The sequence below is a fragment of the Acomys minous genome, assembly GCF_964271855.1.
Source record: "Acomys minous genome assembly, chromosome: 8".
NCBI lineage: Eukaryota > Metazoa > Chordata > Mammalia > Rodentia > Muridae > Acomys > Acomys minous.
In genome coordinates this window covers 30,116,101-30,137,208 of record NC_140489.1, presented here as the reverse complement: position 1 = coordinate 30,137,208, position 21,108 = coordinate 30,116,101, and the positions used below count along the sequence as shown (strand labels likewise).

At 43.9% G+C, this 21,108-nt stretch overlaps 1 protein-coding gene across 1 annotated transcript in view; it reads right to left on the bottom strand.

Moving 5' to 3' along the window:
* The window catches only part of SPTLC2 (serine palmitoyltransferase long chain base subunit 2), an 88,256-nt gene extending 68,016 nt beyond the window's left edge, over positions 1 to 20,240 (bottom strand). Inside the window, exons 1-2 of the mRNA XM_084793199.1 lie at positions 19,959 to 20,240; positions 2,276 to 2,470 (exon numbers count right to left, since the gene is read on the bottom strand). Coding sequence (XP_084649325.1) covers positions 2,276 to 2,470; positions 19,959 to 20,078 — 315 coding nt within the window. The 5' untranslated portion in view covers positions 20,079 to 20,240. The remainder of the gene's footprint in view (positions 1 to 2,275; positions 2,471 to 19,958) is intronic.
* Positions 20,241 to 21,108: the final 868 nt, after the last annotated feature.

Below are 21,108 nucleotides of genomic sequence, written 5' to 3'. Positions count from 1 at the left end.
CAACAAATCCCAGCACTCAGGGAAGCAGAAGCAGGTGGATGTCTGTAAGTTCAAGGCCAGCCTTTTTGATATTCCACAAGGTCTTGTTATGTTGCCCAGATTGAACTCCTGATCTCATGCAATCCTACATCAACCTCCCAAATATCTGAGATTAAACGCACCAGCCACCGGGGCTATACTTGCCCTTATTTATTTTATTTTATTTTATTTCTGAGTCAGGGTGTCATTCAATAGTCCAGTCTGTCCTGAAACTCACAATGTAGCCAAGGATATCTTTGAACTTACAGCAATCCTCCTGCCTCAGCCTGCCAAGAGCTGGCATTATTGGCATGAGTCATCATGCCTATCTTTTCCTTAGTGTACTCTCTCTTTACGGGGCTCCTCTCTCAGATACCCACATATCTCACTTTCTCCTCTATGCCTCAGAAGAATCAGAACAATATAAACAATAAAATAACTGATGAGGGGGAAAGGCTCAGTCAGCCACTAGTAGGTTGCCATGCTCCAGTGGATGTCCCACTCAGGCATATACAGGCAGAATTAACTGGATGCAGTGGAATACTGGAAAAAAACAAAACATGAGGTTGGGACGGACCCAGGGAGAATGAATGCAGAGGGAGAAATGAGGATGGGTGCATGGATATGATCATAACACACTATATGAAGTTCTCAAAGAATAGCTGTAAGTTTCTTCAACCCTGGGTGCCTATTAGGAGTAGTTAAAATGTGAGGCTGTAAAGGTATATAGGAATAATCTGAGAAGAGTGGCCTGAAGTGAATCTGGTCTTCCACACTGCAGACAGCCACCACCACCCTATCATTTCTATCATTACAGCCTCTGCTGCTGTAAACAGCTGGCCTGGCCACACTCCGCTTGGGGACATGTTTGGGGACAAGTGCTGATCTGTGAACTGGACAGCTTTGTCTAATGTGTCCAAGAGAATCCAGTCTCTGCAGGTCACAGTAACACAATGCAGGAATCCAATGTTGGAATAGCCCTGCTGTTTGAGGCTGTAGTCCTCCCCATCTGGACAGCCATTCTGAGCTCAGTGTTAGGTGCAGGACTCCGTCTCCCCAGCAGGGCCTCTGGCTCTCTGCCTGGCTCCATCTGGACAGTGTCTTTAGACATAGATGCCCCTAACCACATCTCATATATGGCCCTTGACACAGCTCCATGCTAGTTCTCTCCCTGCACCTATAGGGTAGTTAGGTGCTGTGTTCCCGTTCATATGATAGGAATGTGCTGCCAAATGCAAAATAAGCATCCTAAAAGTGTCTGGTTTCACCAGCTATGAACACCTAGCTTGGAAACCCCCCATCCACTCCCCAAGGACTATACAGCCTTTGTTCTCCCTGAGTAAAGTTGAACTCTCTCCTGAAGTGGTTCCAGAGTGTTCGATCTCTGTTGTGTCTACGGCCTTCCAGGTCCTGTGCTTCCCTCCTGCCTTGGTCGGCTGATGGCCAACAGCCACCCAGGGAAAAGGAGAACCACAATCCAGAAGGAAGGATGGACACAGCATTTTATATTTATTTTGCACCACATATGTTGTAACACTAGGGACCTTAGACACACTGCTTGTGATTTTGGGCTTTCTGATCAATAAAATAAGAATACTATTGTCCGCTTTATTAGGTTCTAGTAGTGTAGGTTAAAAATGTTAAATGTTGCAGGGTGACAGTAGCACACATGTTTAATCGCAGTACTCAGGAAGAGGCAGATGCATCTCTGAGTTTGACTGAGTTCCAGGACAGCCAGAGTTACACAGAGAAACCCTATCTCAAAAAACAATGAAATGTTTTGCTGTTTTTGTTTTAGATATTTATTTTATCTCTAGATGAGTATTTTGCCAGCATGTTTGATTGGGGATGAGAAGGTACAAGATCCGCTGGAACAGATAGTTGTGAGCCACACCATGTGGATGCTGGGAACTGAACTCAGGTCCTCAGGAAAAACACTGTTCTTAGCCACTGAGACATCTCTCTACCCCAAAGGCTTTTCTCTTTCCACACCTCAACCTTGTCTTCAGCTCTCCTTGTGGAATATTTTCACCAAGTTTTTGGACAGTTGTTGTTTTCTACTTTGTTTTGAGACAAAATCTCACTCTGTAGGCCAGATTGGCCTCAAAGTCACAGCAATCCTCCTGCCTCAAAATGTAACTCCATGTGCCCAAATTTCTCCTGGGGGCTGGGGGGGAGGGGGGGGGAAGGCTGTGTGTCAATGACAACATTCCTGTGGACAGTCTACTTACAGAACCAAGAGCTCCCTGACAATTACCTTCTGTTCTTCTCGTTCTGTTGCATGGTGGCACTTTTCAATTCTCCAATGCCTCAAGAAATCTCGAAGATATCCAAAGAGGGTGAGTACGCCGTACCCCACATATGTGAGCACGGCAACCAGCATGGGTGTTTCTTCAAAAGCTTCATTAAACGGTCTTTTATACAGTCCTCCATTTTCTGTAACATGATGAATCTAAGAGAGCAATTAAAAATGTTTATTGAAATCACAGTAAGAAAAAGTTTTCTCCTTAAAATCTAAGTCTTCAGAGAGTTGTAGAACTATGCCGTGGGAACTAAGCAATAGACGGATGAAATGCTAAGGCCACGATGCATGAACAACAGAGGGGTGCGCAGGCATGAAAAAGACAGGGTCAACAACGCCTAACACTGATCTTTATCAAAATTTGCTTTCCTGAAACAGATTCTAAATGCACTATGAGGATTAAAATATATTGTATGGAAAAAAAAATACTATGATTTCAAGGAGTATGATTTCCTTTGTTCTAATACAGAAAAAATATATATAAAGAGAAAGCCTAGTTTAAAAGTACTATATTAGCTTACTAACAAAGTGATCACATGTTCAAATGCAAATTCCATTTTTTGTTTGTTTTTGTTTTTATTTTTCGAGACAAGGTTTCTCTGTGTAGCACTGGCTGTCATAGACTCACTTTGTAGACCAGGCTGGCCTTGAGCTCACAGCCTCCCAAGTACTGGGATTAAAGGCATGCGTCATCATGCCTGGCTATAAATTCTGTTTTCTAATATAAGACACATGTAAATGTTTTTACTACCAGCCATTCTTAAAACCACTCCACTACAGTATTTCAAATGACTACCAGCATTAGGCTGCAGCAGGTTTTATTAACTTCCCTCAGTGATAAGAGACGTATAAAAGTAAAAGGAGGGCTGGTGAGAAAGCGTAGCAGTTAAAGGCTTTTGCTGCCAAGACACAGGATACACATGATGGGACTAACAGAAATTGTCCTTTGACTTCTAAACATGAGCACACACAGGTGCCCAGAGCACACAGCACCGCCCCCCCCATAATACATGTAATATCAAGTGAGAAAAGTTCCTTAAAGGGGATATGAGAGGAGGAAGAGAAAAAGGGGTAGGGTCGTGTCAGTTAAAACTAAAATGAAAAGGCTTTATGGAAACCCAGTAAGATAATCTCTAAAGAGAAAAATAAATAATTTTGAAAAAGGAGTTTCATGTGCCCTGCATGGTTGGACAAGGCTTCCCTGAGAAGACCCCTAAAGATATGCATAGGCGTGCACTAAGTAAAAAATCTATAATAAAAATCTTTTAAAAGAATAAATAAGCCAAGCAGTAGTGGTGGTGCTTGCCTTTAATCCCAGCACGCAGGAGGCAGAGGCAGGCAGATTTCTTGAGTTTGAGGCCAGCCTGGTTTACAGAGCTGGTTCCAGGACAGGAAGGGATACACAGAGAAACCCTGTCTTGTAAAAAGAAAACAAACAAAAGACCAACCAGCGGCCATCATGAATTGACCCTGTCTCTATTTTTATCTAAGTATACAGTCCTAAACTCTTCAAGATTATCCCTTATCAGCCGGGCATGGTGGTGCACACCTTTAATCCCAGCACTCGGGAGGCAGAGGCAGGCAGATCCCTGTGAGTTCAAGGCTGGTCTACAAAGCAAGTCCAGGTCAGCCAAGAATAACACAGAGAGACCCTTTCTCAGGAAAAAAAAAAAAAACCCAAAAAATTACCCCTTATCTAGGGCTGGAGAAATGGCTGGAGAAGAGCACTGGCTAACCTTCTAAAGGACCCAGGTTCAATTCCCAGCATCTACATGGCAGCTCGCACCTGTCTGTAACTTCAATTCCAGAGGACCCAAAATCCTCACACAGATATACATGCATGTAAAACATCAGTGTACATAAAATAAAAATATTAAAAAAAAAGATTATCCCATAATCCTTATTTTACCACTTAAGATATGTTTGTTGCTTATTTATGGAGACAAAGTGTCATCATGTCACCAGGATAGCTTCAATCTTAACAATTTCTGCCTTAGTTTTCTGGTGCTGGGATTAAGTACGGGCTACTGTGCCTGGCAGCACTTGGGTTTTAATATACAGACACAAGGATATTTTACTTTTGATTTCAATAATTAGACTTGCTTTGTAGACCATGCTGGCCTCACACTCACAATGATCCGCCTGCCTCTGCCTCCTGAATGTTGGGATTAAAGGCATGCGCCACCACGCCCGGCTAACCCTGGCTTAATAATAAAAAATAAGGGCTGGAAAGATGGCTCAGCGGTTAAGTGCACTGACTGTTCTTCCAGAGGTCCTGAGTTCTATTCCCAGCAACCGCACAGTAGCTCACAACCATCTATGTGATCTGATGCCCTCTTCTGGCCTGCAGAGGTGCAAGCAGGCAGGACACTGTATACGTAATAAATAAATAAATAAATCTTTAAAAAAATAAAAAATAATAATTAAAAAAACTTTTTGGTTAATTTTAGTGGAAATATTATTTTACAGAATAAGCCCCTGAGGAAAGGACTTAGAACATAAGGCTGCAATTACGACAATCAACCAAAATTACTAGAAACATATTATCCAAAAAGCACCGTGGGAGGCCTATCATTTGGATTACTATACTAGAGAAGTATACTAGAGGATCAGAGATTCTCTCTGGCTCTGCCAAGCACTCCTGATTAAAGGTATACTGTAAATACAAACAGTAAGAATGTATATAGTGGGGCTGGAGAGATGGCTCAGTGGTTAAGAGCACCACCTGCTCTTCCAGAGGTCCTGAGTTCAATTCCTAGCAACCACATGGTGGCTCACAACCATCTATAATGTGTCTGATGCCTTTTTCGGCAGATAAAGCACTGATCTACAATAAATAAAATACATAAATCTTAATAAAAAAAAAAAAAAGAAAGAAAGAAAGAATGTATATAGCAAGTTCCAGGACAACCAGAGCTAAACAGAGAAATCCTGTCTTGAAAAGCCAAAACAACAACAATGTACATAGCTACGGGCTAAGTGGTAAAGTGCTAGCCATAAAGCATGAAGACCCACAGGCTGGTGACCTCAGTGCTGGCACGGCAGAGACTGCTAGATCAAGCTCTTTGCAAACCAAACTGCTGTGCGTTTTAGATTCTGGATATACCAGGAGGACTCTTAATGAGCCATCAGTCATTCTAACTGAAGGCATTACTGTCAGCAAAGTAAATCCTAGCAAAGTAGTGGGCTGGGGAGATGGATCAGTTAGTTGGTAAAGTTCTCACAGCGCAAGCACCATGTAAAAGAGCAGGAAAAGGATTTAGGTTGAAACCTCAGCACATATGTTTTTTTAAAAAGCCAGCACACTAAGACAGAAACAGAAGGATCCCTGAGATTTGCTCAGCAGCCAGTCTAGCTGAATCTGCAAGCTCTAAGAGCAGGGAGGGAAGCCTTATATCCTCTGCCCCCCAAAAAGCATCATAGATAGTGAGGGAAGAAGATATCCAACATCTACCCTGGCCTCCATATGCACACACAGGAAAGCATCTCATCCCTTCCAGGCTCATCTGTAAGAATGTGCTGTTGATATTATTATTCAAGGGAAGATTCAGGAATTCCAATCAACATCAAGGTGCATTTGCTTCAACAGGAATATTACTGTTCAAGGAAATGCAAAAGGAAACAAAATGGGAGCCATTCCCCCAAGTCAACATTATAAACACACCAACATAAAACATACTGCAATTAGAGGCAGGCGGACTGCTGTGAGTTCGAGGCTAGCCTGGTCTACAAACTGAGTCCAGGACAGCCAAGGCTACAGAGAGACACCCTGTCTCGAAAAAGCAAACAAACAAACAAAAAACTACACTGCAAGACAAAGGGAAAGAGGAAAACAAAACAAAACAAAAAAAAAATCAAACAAGCTATTTTGCCCACGGCCTTCTTGCTATCAACCATACTCATAATGCAGCTGGAAAGGCACTCTTAGGGGCTGGAGAGGTGGCTCGGTGGCTCAGTGGTTAAGAGGCTGCTCTTCCAGAGGACCTGGGTTTGATTCTCAGCACCCACAAGGAAGCTCACAACTGTCTGTAGCTCCAATTCCAGGGGACCCAATAAACTGTTCTGGCCACTGTAGGCAACAGACAAGGAAGCAGTGCATGATAGTCATGCAGGCAAAACACCCATATACATAAAATTAAAAGATTTTTTAAAAAGTATCCTTAACCAAAGCAATAATGGAAAAATGTATTCAAAAGATAAACCATGAGCAGGCTGGAGAGATGACTCAGAGGTTGAGAGCACTGACTGCTCTTCCAGAGGTCCTGAGTTCAATTCCCAGCAACCACATGGTGGCTCACAACCATCTATAACATGATCTGATGCCCTCTTCTGACCTGTAGGTATACATGCAAGCAGAGCACTGTATACAAAATAATACATAAATCTTTTATTAAAAAAAGATAGACTGTGCACATACGCACACACCCTAAAGCTGCCTAGAAAGAAACATAAGAAAGCAGGGCAGTGAGGCTGGTGAAATCACTAATTCAGTAGTTAAGAGCACTGGTTGCTTGCTCTTCCAGAATACCTAAGTTCATTAATTTCCCAGCACCTAGTGGGCTGGAACAATGGCTCATCAGTTAAGAGTACTGCTCTTCCAGAGGTCTTGAGTTCAATTCTCAGCAACCACATGATGACTCACAATCTATACTAGGAGCTGATGCCCTCTTATGGCATGCAGGTGTGCAGGAAGACAGAACACTCATATACATAAAATAAATCTTTTTTAAAAAAATTCCCCCAGCACCTACACAGCGGCTCATAAAAGTCCAGTCCCAGGGAATCTGACACCCTCTTCTGGACTCAGAGCACTAGGCACACATATGGTACACAGACATGTATATGCAGGCAAAACACTCAGACTTTGAATAAAAGTTTGATGAGAGGAAGACTAGGTAGAGAGAATGGACAATTCTATAGCAGTTTGTTTGTTTTTCAAGGCAGGGTTTCTCTCTGAGTAGGCTTGGCTGTCCTTGAGTGTGTGTGTGCACCTGTGGGTGTTGAGCCCCATTCATAGCTATCCTGGGGCACAGGCTGAACACACCTGAGCCCTAGAGCCTCTAGGGAACCTCCATCTGCTTTATTGGTTCTCAACAGATCTCGGATGCTGGCGAGCAAACAAATCTACGTTGCAATCCTGATTTCCCCCCACAACTCAAGTTTCCATTTCCATTTGTCTCTATCTTTTGGATTCCATGGCATCCCAAACTCAACAAAAGTAATACTGAACTTACCTCCCCACCCAACACCTCCCTACATCAAAACCTGATCCTCCTAGTACCTCTTTTGGTCACCCTATTACCATCCAGTCTGCCCAGTCTCCCAAGTTTGCAGTCATCTTTAACTCCACCTTATTTTCTGGCTTCTACCCAGTTGGTTCCAGACCTTCTTGTTTGGCACCAGGGGGTGTGTTCTGTTTTTGTCTTTCCAGACAGGGTCTCATGCAGTCCAGGCAGATCTGGAAATCACTACATAGCCAAGGATTACCTCAAACTCCTGATCCTCCTGTCTCCATATCCCAAATCCTAGCTAGGGCTACAGGCCTGTCACCACACCCAATTGGCATCAAGGAATTGGGTGTGTGGGAGTGGGTGTGAAAATGCTGCATATCTGGACAGTACAGGATGCAAACAGAGAGGTTACAGCACTCTAACTAGTTTGGGGGTTATAGTATTCTATTTTGTACTATACAGTACTAGTATCTAGTCTACAACATGATTAAAATTTTGCCAACTGCTCTTATGATGTCCTTTATAGTAAAAGAAAATCTCAAGGTATGGAATTCTATCTTTGGTCTCAGGAAAACACAAACAAAACTTAACTACACTGTAAAATGACTAAGGATTGACTCCTGACTCTAAAGAAGTTTTCAAGAATCCCATGAAAGGATGCAGACTTAACCAGATAATGACTCAAATAGCAAAATAATTATTGGGGAAATTGGGCATACATTTCTGCTTGCTTTGTTTTTTGAGACATGGTTTCTCTGTGTAACAGTCCTGACTATCCTGGCCTCACTTTTGTAGACCAGGTTGGCCTCAAACTCACATCAATCCGCCTGCCTCTGCCTGGTGAGTGCTAGGATTAAAGGTGTGCACCACCATGCCCATCGGGCATACATTTCTGATATGAACACAAGTTCATACGATTTCATCAAGCAGAAGAATCCATGCCAGCTACATGCTAGAGGTCAAGGTCTGAGCACCTAGTGATGTTTTGTAATATTTTTGAATCTTGATGTCTGGTTACTGGAGAGGACTTGGATTCCATTCCCAGCACTCACACAAAAAGCCAGGTAAGGCAGCCTGTGCCTTTAATCTCAGAGCCAGGGAGGAAGGGACAGGTGGATCCCTGGGGCTCACTGGCCGGCCAGCCTAACCTACTTAGCAAGCTCCAAGCCTGTGAGAGACCCTCTCTCAAAAAATAAGGTGAGGGCCAAGCATGGCAGCATGTGCTTTTCATCCCAGCCCTCAGGAGGCAGACACTGGTGAATCTCTGAGTTTAAGGCTAGCCCAATCTACAGAGACTTCTAGGCCAGCCAAGGATACATAGTGAGACCTTATCTTATATAGTGATGATAAATATTATATAATAATGTAAAATAATAAAGCAAATGTACCTGAGGAACAACCCTGGGTGTCCTCTAGCCTCTATATACACATGTGCAAGTGTGCACAAACACGCACACACACACACTTTCTGCACATAACAAAGTAAAACAAGTCAACCTAATGTCCAATACAAGCCACCCATTACTCTTTCAGCAATCCAAAAATTGTTATCTTGCCTTCTGCAGTAAGGGAACCCTGCCCATGTCTGCTGTTCTTTAAAATCAGGACTGCTAAAATGGTATTTTCTTGAAATTTTACTGAAGGGCACTGGATGAAGAGCCAGAAGCGAGCTGGGCGTGGTGGCGCACGCCTTTAATCCCAGCACTCAGGAGGTAGAGGCAGGTGGATTGCTGTGAGTTTGAGGCTAGCCTGGTCTACAAAGCGAGTCCAGGACCAGTAAGGCTACAAAGAGAAACCCTGTCTCGAAAAACAAAAACAAACCAACCAACAAAAAAAAAAAAACTTAAAGTTTTGAAAACATTATTTAAAAAATTGAACATGAGAGGGCTGCAATGTAGTTCGATTGTTAAAGCGTTTGCTCTGCAATCATAAGGTCTAGTTCTAATCTCCAGCACACATAAAACTTGTCCTCTTGGCTTCTGCTTCACCTGCAACTAGTCCACTTCATCTGCATGACAGTCCACAGAAAGGCGGAGAGAAGGAGGATAAAGGAGGAAATGCACACCTCACTTCCCACTGGCCAGAAGGTATCACATGGGTGCCCCCTAACTGGGAGAGACTTGGAAATACAGACTACTTAGGTTGCCACATGACACTGAGAACCTGAGATTCAATTCCTGAAATGAAAATAGAGAGAATGCATAGTGGAAAGCAGTTAGTAGTCTCTGCCTCAACATTATTAAGAAAAGCCCTAACTGGTTTCTTTTCCTTAAACAGTCAATTTTCCCAAAAGCCTGCATTAAGTAATCTATTGCTTTCTTTGTTTCGTGTGTTGCTCTTGCTTAGGGGTGGTTTTAAATAGTTTGACAAATATAGTAGACAAATATAAAAAGTTTTAAAAAGATGTATTTACTATGTATACTGTGTTCTGCCTGCATGTATGCCTTCACACCAGAAGAGGACACCAGATCTCATTATAGAGGGCTGTGAGCCACCATGTGATTGCTGGGAATTGAACTCATGCCTTTGGAAGAGCAGCCAATCTCTCCAGCCCAAATATGGAGTTTTAATTGAGGTCTTCTGGAGTTTTGAGGTTATCTTTATATATATTAAGAAGAATGTGGCAAATTGGTAATTATAGCAAGTCAGTAAAACCTTATGTTCCCAAATATAGAATGTATTCTAGTTTGCTTTCCTATTGCTGTGATAAAACACTAACCAAAAGCAAATTAGAAAAAAAAGGTTTATTTGGCTTGCATGTCCATTCACAGTCCATCACTGAGTACAGGGCAGAAATTCAAGCAGGAGCAGAGACAGATACCGTAAAGAAAAGCTGCTCCCTGGCCTGCTTTAAGGCTTACAGTTAGCTGCCACTCTTATTCATCTCTGGACCACGTCATCAATAATAAAGGAAATGCCACACTGATAAGCCTACAGGCCAATCTGATGGTGGTGTTTTCTCAATTGAGGTGACTCTAGTTTGAATGAAGTTGCGTAAAACGACAAAAGCAGAAACACACACATCTTGAAGCCCTAAAGAATTTATAAGGTATGCGAACACAAAATATATCACAGTATAGAAAATTGTAAGAGCTTTTAATAGAGAAATTGTACTAGTTACATTTCAGTTGAGAGTAATGAAGCTCTGGCTAAACTAAATGAAAAGGTGACTTATTGAAAGGATGGTGGTATGCAATAAAGGAGGAAACGGATGAGGATAACTTTAAAAGGCATAAAAGAACAAAGTCCTAGGCCTCAGCAATAGAGGTGTCCTAACCTTTTCTCTTGGCAGCCTGCCACCTTTCAGACTTTCTTATCAGAAACTCCAATCTCTGCTGGGTTGTGTTGGCACACACCTTTGATCCAAATACTCAGAGGCAGAGTTAGGTGGATCTCTGTGAGTTCAAGGCCAGCCTGGTCTACAGAGCTAGCTCTAGAACAGCCAAGCAACACAAGGAAACCCAGTCTCTTAAGCCAGGCTTGGTGGTAGATGCCTTTAATCCCAGCACTGGGGGTGGAGATGTGGCAGAGGCAGGCAGATCTCTGTGAGCTCGAGGCCAGCCTGATCTACAAAGCGAGTCCAGGACAGCCAGGGATGCACAGAGACCCTGTCTCAAAAACAAACAAACAAAACCCAGTCTGTGAGAAAGAGTTTGTTGGGCTCCTTTTGGTAATAAAAGTGCTAACATTATTACCAAGGAGATACGCTCAAATCACAGATGTGGCCAGAGGAGCCCACCCCATACGTTAAAAAGTGTTCTCAGGAAAGAAAATTGGACACAGGCTGCCACACTCAACTAGCCTGTGTAAGGGACCAAGCACAGAGGTTGGCGTGACAGAATCAGCACATTAGAGATGTGTAAGAGCTGAGACAAAGAGCAGGATATGTGACAGAGCTGCATTTGTTCAGCCTCCTGCTTGAGCTTGTCTGTCGCTTGCCTGAGACAGAAACTGCTACAGTAGGAGCATGGGTAGCAAGCAGGTCAGGGTAGTGTAAGATTCAAAAGTCCCCACAAGATCATACTGTTGAACACTTGGTCCCAAGCTGGGGTGCTGTTGTGGAGCCTTTGGGAGCAGAGCCCTAGCTGTCAGCAACGGGTCACTGGGAGAAGACCTTGAAGGTTACAGTGGAGCCTGATCCTAATCTAGAGTACTGGGCTTCCTGGTCCCCAGCCACAAGGCCAGCATGTTCCTGCCACACATTCCTGCCTGCATGGAACTGCTCCTAAGGCCTTCACAGCCGTGATGGACTGGACCTCTGAAACAGCTTCTGGCAGGTTTTTTGTCACAGCTGTGAGAAAAGTAACATGAGCACTCTCTCTTGCAGACATACTTGCCTAGTGCGCCTCTCAATGGACACCTTCCTGTCCATATAAAGCTGAAGGCCCCTGTCATGGGTTTGCAGTGGGATAATAAAATCATGTTGAATGATGTTTTCCAGGAAGCCCTGGGAGCTAGTCTCAGTCCATTTCACATGAGAAAGATACTGCCAAATATTAGAGATTTTATCTGATAAAATGAGATAGGGTGACTACTTTGCAAATGTTTCCTGCTGATAAAACCATGGGCAGCTCTGGCATAGCTTGTGTGATTTACACAAAGGCTCACACTATTCTCTCTAGTATGTGTGGTATGCAGTAGGAGAGGCTAATGCACTTCAGTAAAATTCCAAGAAAAGGCCAGCCTCCGTTTTCATGGCTTTTTCTCATACCACTTCCTCCCAACTGTGTTCTTGAACATTCAAAGCTGTGTGTGTGTGTGTGTGTGTGTGTGTGTGTGTGTATGAGACATCTGAGAAGCATTATGGTTGTCTAGTATTCTATCTTTGGTGCCTCCTCTTCTAGCTCAATGCCCTTTTACATACTTTACCAACCCCATGGCTTCAGCTACTACCCATCCCCTTTAACCAATTCTCAACTGCTAATGGATTCTGAACTATCATGTGGGTATTGGGAATCAAACCAAGGCCCTCTGGAAGGGTAGCCAGTACTCTCTAACAGCTGAGCCATCTCTCCGGCTCCTACTAATGTATTCTGAATTCAATGGTCAAGAGTCAGACAAACTGAATACAACCGAGACTCTTCCAACCCAGTAACTTAAATGTCTTATTTGCAAAACAAGGACACTATTTCCATAGAAAGGCTGGTCGGCCCATCCCTCCTGTGCATGTCAACAGTACATTCATTCTATTTACTCTCATCTTGCACCTTCTCTTACCTTCCTCCCACCCTTTTCATTCTTCTCCCTGCAGGTCCTTTCCCCACATTTAAGTCTTCTGTAACACTCTGATTTGAAGCACCATAGTCTGTGTGGTCATAGGTTTAGCCTCTGCATTTTATACACAACTAAAAACAACAAGTGTATCTTCCACAGAGTCTATCACTAGTCAGTAGTATAGCAGAGATGGAGGCCTCCTGAACTCCTTCCCACGCGTCCATGGTTGACCTGTGCAGGCCCAGCGCAGGCAGTTGCAGCTGTTTTGAGACCACGTTTGCAAGGGTTGTGTAACACCCCTGAAGACAGCAGTTCACATTTCTTCCCCCAGCCTTCCAGTAGACAACAGGTACTCTGTAAAAGGGGTGTGTGTGTGTGTGTGTTTAAAGATGGGGTCTTATGTAGTCCAGGCTCCAACTTACTATGGAATTGAAACTTCTCTCTCCTCTTGTCCCCACTCCTGAGTGCTGTACCACCACACTCAGTTCTATGCAGCTCTAGAGCTGGAATGCAGGGTTTGTGTATGCTAAGCGCTCTACAACTGAGCCACACCTAGATCTCTCTATTGCTCTTATTATTCTTACTTTCTCACTGCCTGAAAACATTGCTTATCCTCCTTAAATGAAAAAGCCACCATCTGCCTAGGTTTTTTCAAGCTATTTTCTCTCAATTGTGTTTTGCATGCCTGTTCTTCAACTCTGCGTGTATCTTTTCCAAGGAGCGTTATGATCCTTAAGTTTTATGACCCTTGGTACCTTCTTTTCTAGCTTAAAGATACTTTGTATATATATACTTTGCCAATGCCATAGTTTCAAAGACTACTCATCCCTTCAAAAAACATGGAAGGCATATAATAAAAACAATAAAATCTCAAATGTTTGCTTTTGGGTTTCCAAATTAGGAAACAAAAGGCTTATTTAAACTGATACAAGATCATCACTTCTGAGCTAAGGACAAAGCTCATTTGGTAAGGTGCTTGTTCAGAATGCATGAAGCCCCAGGTTAGATTCCCAATATCACGGTGCTATACACCTATGATTCCAGCATTTGAGAGGAAAGAAACAAAAGGATCAGAAGTTCAAAGTCATCTTTAACATAGCAAGTGAAATGTTCACCTTAAAGAAATGATAACTGGGAGGAGGGGGGAGTGTGGTATACGCCTCTAACCCCAGCACTTGGGAGGTAGAAGCAGGTGAATCTCTGTGAGTTCAAGGCCGGCCTGGACTACAGAGGGAGTTCCAGGACAGCCAGAGCTGTTACACAGAGAAACCCTGTCTCAAAAAACCAAAACCAAAACCAAAATGATAAATGATTCAAGAGATAGACATGTTTAACACGGCTTAAACATTATACAATGTACACGTGTATATATTTTTCTGTCAACTGGTTAAAAAAAATAAAACTGAACACAAAACAATTGTTCCAAAGCTTTCAGATCTTACAGCAAATGTGCACCATTTCTACAACAAAAAATAACAATTGAAAGAAAAAAAGAAAGATAGCCTTAACTTCATTAAGGGTCTTGAATATAGTATTAAAAATAACGAACGCAAAACAAAATTTCTGAGATTAAGTAGGTCAAGAGTAAAGGGGGAAGAAAGAGCAAAGGGCTTTCTTATATTCACAAACCACAAATTATATTATAGAAGCTTCTGAGAAACTACTCAGAAGTGACTTGTGGCCACTAACCATTTATTTAATCACGTAATGCACATCCACTCAGAATGCAAGCACTGCCTCTACCCATCTCCCTCTAAACTGCCCATTCTACCAATACACACTGTTTCTTTCTGTCAACAACTGAATCAAGCAATTAGCTCTCTTGCTTAGAGGACAGACTCCTAGTGTACCTGAGGCCACCTAAAACACGACATGGCTGCCCTCCTTGAACATCCACCTTAAATACTATCTTAGAAACCAAATGGTTTATAATTTCCTGAGAATTCATATTAAAGAGACTTCTTGAGGTGCTAGAGAGAGGGCTCAAAGGTTAAGAACACTGGCTGCTCTTCCAAAGGTCCTGAGTTCAATTCCTAGCAACCACATGGTGGCTCATAACCATCTAAAAATGAGATCTGGTGCCCTCTTCTGGCCTGTTGGCTCAAAGCAGGCAGAACACTGTATAAATAATAAATAAACAAGTAAATCTTTTAAAAGAGAGAAAGAGAGAGAGACAGAGACAGAGACACACACACACTTCTTGGATCCCACAAATGATTGGAATCTCTCAGATTCAGCTAGTAAAAACCAAATGTTCTTCCTCTTGAGGCAAAATGTACTTGAAACATACCAAAAACCTTATCTCACAGGTTACTAGTAGTTAAAACACTTTTTCTGTTAAGGACTGCAACCTAAGATGTCTCATCCTGCCAAACCCAATATCTATAACAGCTACTATTCCAGTCCCTACTACCTTATAAACCAATCCACAAATACACACACCCACCCACTAAATTCCCAGTGAGCAGCCAGACGTGTGGTGGCTTGTTTCTACCATCCTTGGTTCCTATTTAACATAACTTACATCCCAGTGCCTCTTTTTGATTGAATTCTACTGACTCGGGCAATGAGAAGTCTTTTGTCCCTCTACATTTCTCATCAAACCCACTCCCAAATGGAAGAAAGTTAGATTCAAAACTGTCCCCATGACAATATCTTTTCTCTTTTCATACTTCTAATTGGCTTAAGAAAGCAAAATCTGCAGGGTGGTGGTGGCACACACCTTTAATCCCAGCACCTGGGAGGCAGAGGTGGGTGGATCGCTGTGAGTTCGAGGCCAGCCTGGCCTACAAAATGAGTCCAGGACAGCCAAGGCTACACAGAGAAACCCTGTCTTAAACAAAAACAAAAACAAAAACAAAAACAAAAACAAAAGGGCCCGACCTGGTGACATAGCCTTTAATTCCAGCATTCGGGAGGCAGAGGCAGGCAGATCACTGTGAGTTGGAGGCCAGCCTGGTCTACAAAATGAGTCTAGGCCAGCCAATGCTACACAGGGAAACCCTGTCTCGAAAAACAAAGAAAGAAAGAAAGAAAGAAAGAAAGAAAGAAAGAAAGAAAGAAAGAAAGAAACAAAAAAGCAAAATCTGAGTCCAAATCAAAACTTTTATAAAGAATAGGCCCTTTAGCCGGGAGGTGGTGGCACAGCCTTTAATCCTAGCGTTTGGGAAGCAGAGGCAAGTGGATCACTGTGAGTTTGAGGCCAGCATAGTCTAGAAAGTGAGGGCAGGACAGCCAAGGCTAAACAGAGAAACCCTGTCTCAAAAAACCAGAAAAAAAAAAGAAAAAGAAAAAAGAATAGGTTTTTTTTAAAGTGCTAATAACACACACAACCAAATGTGTGTTTTGCTTATTAATCGACTGTTAAGTTAAAGCCACAGAAACCAACCCTTGGTGATTAATCTTGTGAAAATTCACCACAAAAGGAATCCTGTTAAACTCCGGGAATTCCCAGCACGTGGGAGGTTAAGGTAAGGGGTTGGAGCAGACAGCAGTGAGAGCTAAAAGGGACTCAGCCTCAAACAAACAAACAAACAAACAAACAACGAACCAATAAGCATGAACACAAAGAGACTGGTTTTAATAGTCTTGTAAAGAGATAGAAGGACTGAATTACAAAGACATAAAGACATCCTGCAGGTTCTTTCCAATTGTGATGCGGCCAAATCTTCCTCAGGCTACAAGTCACCCTTTACCTTTAATAGGGCTGACAGTCCTCCCACTCCTTTTTCCTCGTTCAACTGCTCCGCCTGTCATCACTGAACAGCAGTAACCTCTGTTTTGTAATACCTCCTTACCACATTGTCTACTTATCAAACTCAGCCCCATCCAGGAGCTGCTGTTACACAGGCAGTAATCTCTTCAAACACACCCTGTAGAGTGTGTAGACAAATATCAGAAGTGGCTGCTTCCTCCAGAAAAGAAAGCCTACAAGCTTAATTTCTCTCCTGTCCATTTAAAAACAATGTTTAGACAACGCAAAGAAACAATTTTACATTCAGCCATGAGCTATTTCGTACTTTAGTGAAGCATGACCCTTGTGTACCTAGTATCTTATTGTGTATTTTCAGATAATATTGGCAGTATTCCCCCCAACCCCGCCCACTGGATTCAAGGAAAGACAGGTAGAAGTTAGAGCACATACATTTAACATAACAACTTCAAAAGCTACTTTTAAGATATTCTCAGCCAGGCGTGGTGGTGCATGCCTTTAATCTTAGCACTAGGAGGTGGAGGCAGGCGGATCACTGTGAGTTTGAGGCCAGCCTGGTCTACAAAGCAAGTCTAGCCAAGGCTACACAGAGAAACCTTGTCTCAAAACACCAAAAAACAAAAACAAACAAAAAAAACCAAACTTTTTCTCATAAACTTAGAGATCTTATTCCTCATAAATGTGCTACCTGCTTTAAAGTAATTTGTGAAAATTGGTTTTCTGGAACATTCCACCAGAACATCCTTCTAAATGCCATTGTGCCTTGATTGAAAATGTTCAACAAAATAGGTTAAAAGAGCCAGCCAGATGTAACAAGCACAGACTTGGGGTGGGGGATTAACTACACACCTCAGGCTGGCTTTGAACTCTCCTGCTAGCCTCAGCTTCCCAAGCGTTAGGGTTACAGGTGTTTGACACCACACCCAGCTACAGCCACAGGTTTTTATATTTCATTTTAATAACTTGGTACTTCTTCATCTTAATAGTTGGCAACCTCTGGAGAAATACCATGCCTACAAAATGGTAAATTGTTGGGATTCCAGGAGGTCAGAGCTCGATTTACTATTTAGTCGGAATGTAATCCCTAGTGACTGAAAGCAACATTCAGATAGATCACACCCCTGACACATAACCAACTTTGTCTGGACTTCCTTTTTCCTTAAAATAAATAAATAAATAAACCTCACCCATTTGCCTATAATCTTCTAGCTCCAACTGTTCAATTTCTCTGATATATTCTACACCTCTACAATGTCTCATTAGCCATTTTGCACTGGAAAGCAGCAAATTCTTCCAGGCTTATGACATGTTCAGTGCCCCCCCCCCCACACACACACCTTTTTTGGAGACAGGGTCTCTCTACATAATCCTGGCTGGCCTTGGCCTCTTAACTCACTATGCAGATGAGACCAGCCTGAGCTCACAGAGATCCCCCTGCATCTGCTTCCCTAGTGCCAAGATTAAAGGCAACAACTTCAAGCCCATACTACATATTGACTTTTATCACATCTTTTCTCACACAATTATTTCTTGAAAACCAATCTTTTGGGAGGTCAAGTCTTTTCTATGCACTAACCCTCAATTCTTTCCTAGAGTTGCAATAACTCAACCTAACCTGGAGATAACCCCTTCACAGCACAGCGTTAACAGGTCTATCCAAGTGAGTAACTCAGGGGACAGTTGCTTTTGCTTACTATCCGTGTTGAAGTCAAAGTAGAGCCAGTATCTTATCAAAACTGCACCAATCACACTCCTGCTAAGAGGAACAGGCAACTTTAGAAACTATTATTCCTTACGTCTGCACAAGTGCTAAATTCAAAACCATTGCAGCACACTCTCTCAGCAACATAAATCTTGCATCTTTTTAAGAAGCCCGGTCTTTAAAAACACATTTCAAGCTGGGTGTGATGGCACAAGCCTTTAATCCCAGCACTCAGGAGACAGAGGCTGGTGAGTCGATGTGAATTTGAGGCCAACCTGGTCTACAAAGTGAGGCCAAGGCTACACAGAGAAACCCTGTCTTGAAAAACAAAAACAAACAAACAAACAAACAAACAAAGCCACACATTTCAGTAGAAGAGTCAGTAGAGATCCTTGAAAATCTGGTTTTAAAAAAATACTGCCAGGAGCCAGGTGGTGGTGGGCTGGCCTTTAACCCCAGGAGGCAGAGGCAGGTCTGTGAGTTTGAGGCCAGCCCGGTCTATAGAGTGAGTTCCAGGACATCCAGGGCTACACAAAGAAACCTTGTTTCGAAAATAAAATAAAAATACTGTTAGGAAAACCGGGTGTGATGGCACACTGCCTTTGTTGCACTTGGAAGGCAGACACAGGGGGATCTCTGTGAGTTCGAGGCCAGCCTGGTCTACAAAGCAGGACAGCCAGGGCTGTTACACAGAGACACCGTGTCTCAAAAACAAACAAAACGCTGGCATGGATTAAAAACTCTGTAAGGTATTTAGAACTCCTTGAATATGGTTGATGATTCAACTTCAGTTAATTAGTATAAGGACTCATGACAGTTTACCAGTGGATTAAGCAATACCTCTATCTTAGCTCTATTGGAGAAAGAGGCCACCTAACCCAACTTGGGCAGTGGGATGGGGTCTCATCAAATGCACAACAGGACAACATTTAAGACACCCGAGGGGGGTTCCCTGCCAAATCCACAGTCAAGGTTTTCCTTGTAATGTGGTTTAGGAAATTCCAGGCTGTCTGGCTTATACATCCACAACTGCACTGCCTAACTTTCTGGGAACGTCATCTCTTCCTCTCGGGGGCTGCAAGCCTCTACAGTTAGCATGTACTTGAGGGGGGACCTGAGGAGGAACCCTGGAGAAGGAACCACGGGACTCCAAGGGAAAGAGTTCCTCTGCTTCCCTCTTGGGAGAGGCCTGCAATTTTTTTATTTTATTTATTTATTTATTTATTTATTTATTTAGCGGGATCGACATGTGAAAGAACCAGGGGGCTTGAAGAGGAAGCCCAGCCTCCAGCCAGGGCTCTTCAGAACAGCAAATGCAGGAGAGCTCCGCACAGCTGAGGAGCCGGGCAGACCTAAAGGAGTCCCGCGTGGCTGGGAAGCCAGGCAGAACTCGGGAATGTCGCACACCTAAGAAGCCAGGTAAATCTGGGGGAGTCCCGCATGGTTGGAAGCCCCCCCCACCCTCTTCGCAGGGGAGGCAGAGGCCAGAGGGCTGGGGAGCAAGATAGAACTGGGGGAGCCTCGCATGCTTAGGAAGATCCACATGGTTCTTGAGTCCCGCTCTGTCCTTGAGTCTCCCTCTCCCGGGGGTTGGGGGGGGGAACAGTCCGGTCAGAGCCGGGTCCCCGTCGCCCAGCACACCTGAGCCGCGCCCAGCCGCCAGCCGGCCGCTGTGACCCGCCCGCGCGGCTGCCCCTCGGCCCCAGGCCCGGGCTTCGGCTCGCGGGGAGTCCCGGCCCACCCTCCCCGGCCCCGCCCGGCCTCTCCGTCCCATCGTACCTGGCCGGCAGCCGCGGCGGTGCTGCTCCTCACGTACCCGTTCCTCACCTCCCCGTTCTTCACGCAGCCGTTCGCCCTCAGCGGGCGGCGGCAGCAGCAGCCTCCGAGCTCTGGCCGCATCGTCCCGGCAGCAGGGAAGGCTCTGGAGGCGGCGGCGGCAGCGGCGGCGCCAACTCCCGCTCCGCACCGCACCCACCTCCCCAAAACCGGAAATGGATGCAGCACCGCTGCCAATTCCCGGTCCGGCCGTCACGCGAGGGCGGGGCCAGCCGAAAAGACAGGGCTTGCTGAAGCCCAGCAGCCGGAGGGAAGATGGGGCGGAGGCTATTGGCGTCTAACCAATCATAAGGCGAGAGAGGCGGACCTCAGGCTGCTTCTGGCCAATCAAGAGATAGAGAAAAAAAGCAGCTTGCTGGCGTCAAGGGAACTTCTTCAGAGAAACTCGAGAGTTGGGCATTTGATTGGAGCCCTAGCCAGGTCGTAGGTGGAGTCTTGCTGCCTAATGGTCCAGACTGGAGAGGAGGCGGAGCCCTGAAAGAAGTAGCCAATTAGCATGTGGAGAAAGAAACAGGGGCTGAGCCCATTTCCAGAGCGAGTTCCCGGTTCTCCCGGTGATTGCCCTCTGTGCCCTTCCTCCCTAGAGGTTCTAGGATTGAATCCAAGTACGAGACAGGCAGTTCCCTTATTTCATTAGCAAATTCCTCTGTGAGTGTTAATAGAATAGCCTTTTTGACTGTCTCTCACCGTTCTTCACTGTACGCTACGCTAACGTCGCGTGCTCATCACTTGTTTCTATCCGGGTTTTCCCTGTGCAATTTCCTTTGAAGACTTTCCTTGAAAGTCAGGAGACCGGATCTGTTTCCAGATCTTCTGATAACTGAAACTTGAGGAGTGAATTACTTTAGGAACCAATTTTTTTTTCTTCCTTGCTTCATAGATTTATTTGCAAGAATCACATTAGTAAAAGCGTTGGACACCTATCAATACCGAATCCAGATCAGCAGCAAAAGAAAGGAAATCGATCTACATTACAGAGACCTTTAGTTACCTATTAAAAAAAAATTTAGTGTCATAATAAAAAGTATGACTCAGACTAGGTTTGAATCGTGGCTGCCTCGCCTGCTAGCTGAGTGACCTCTATGTGCCTTCC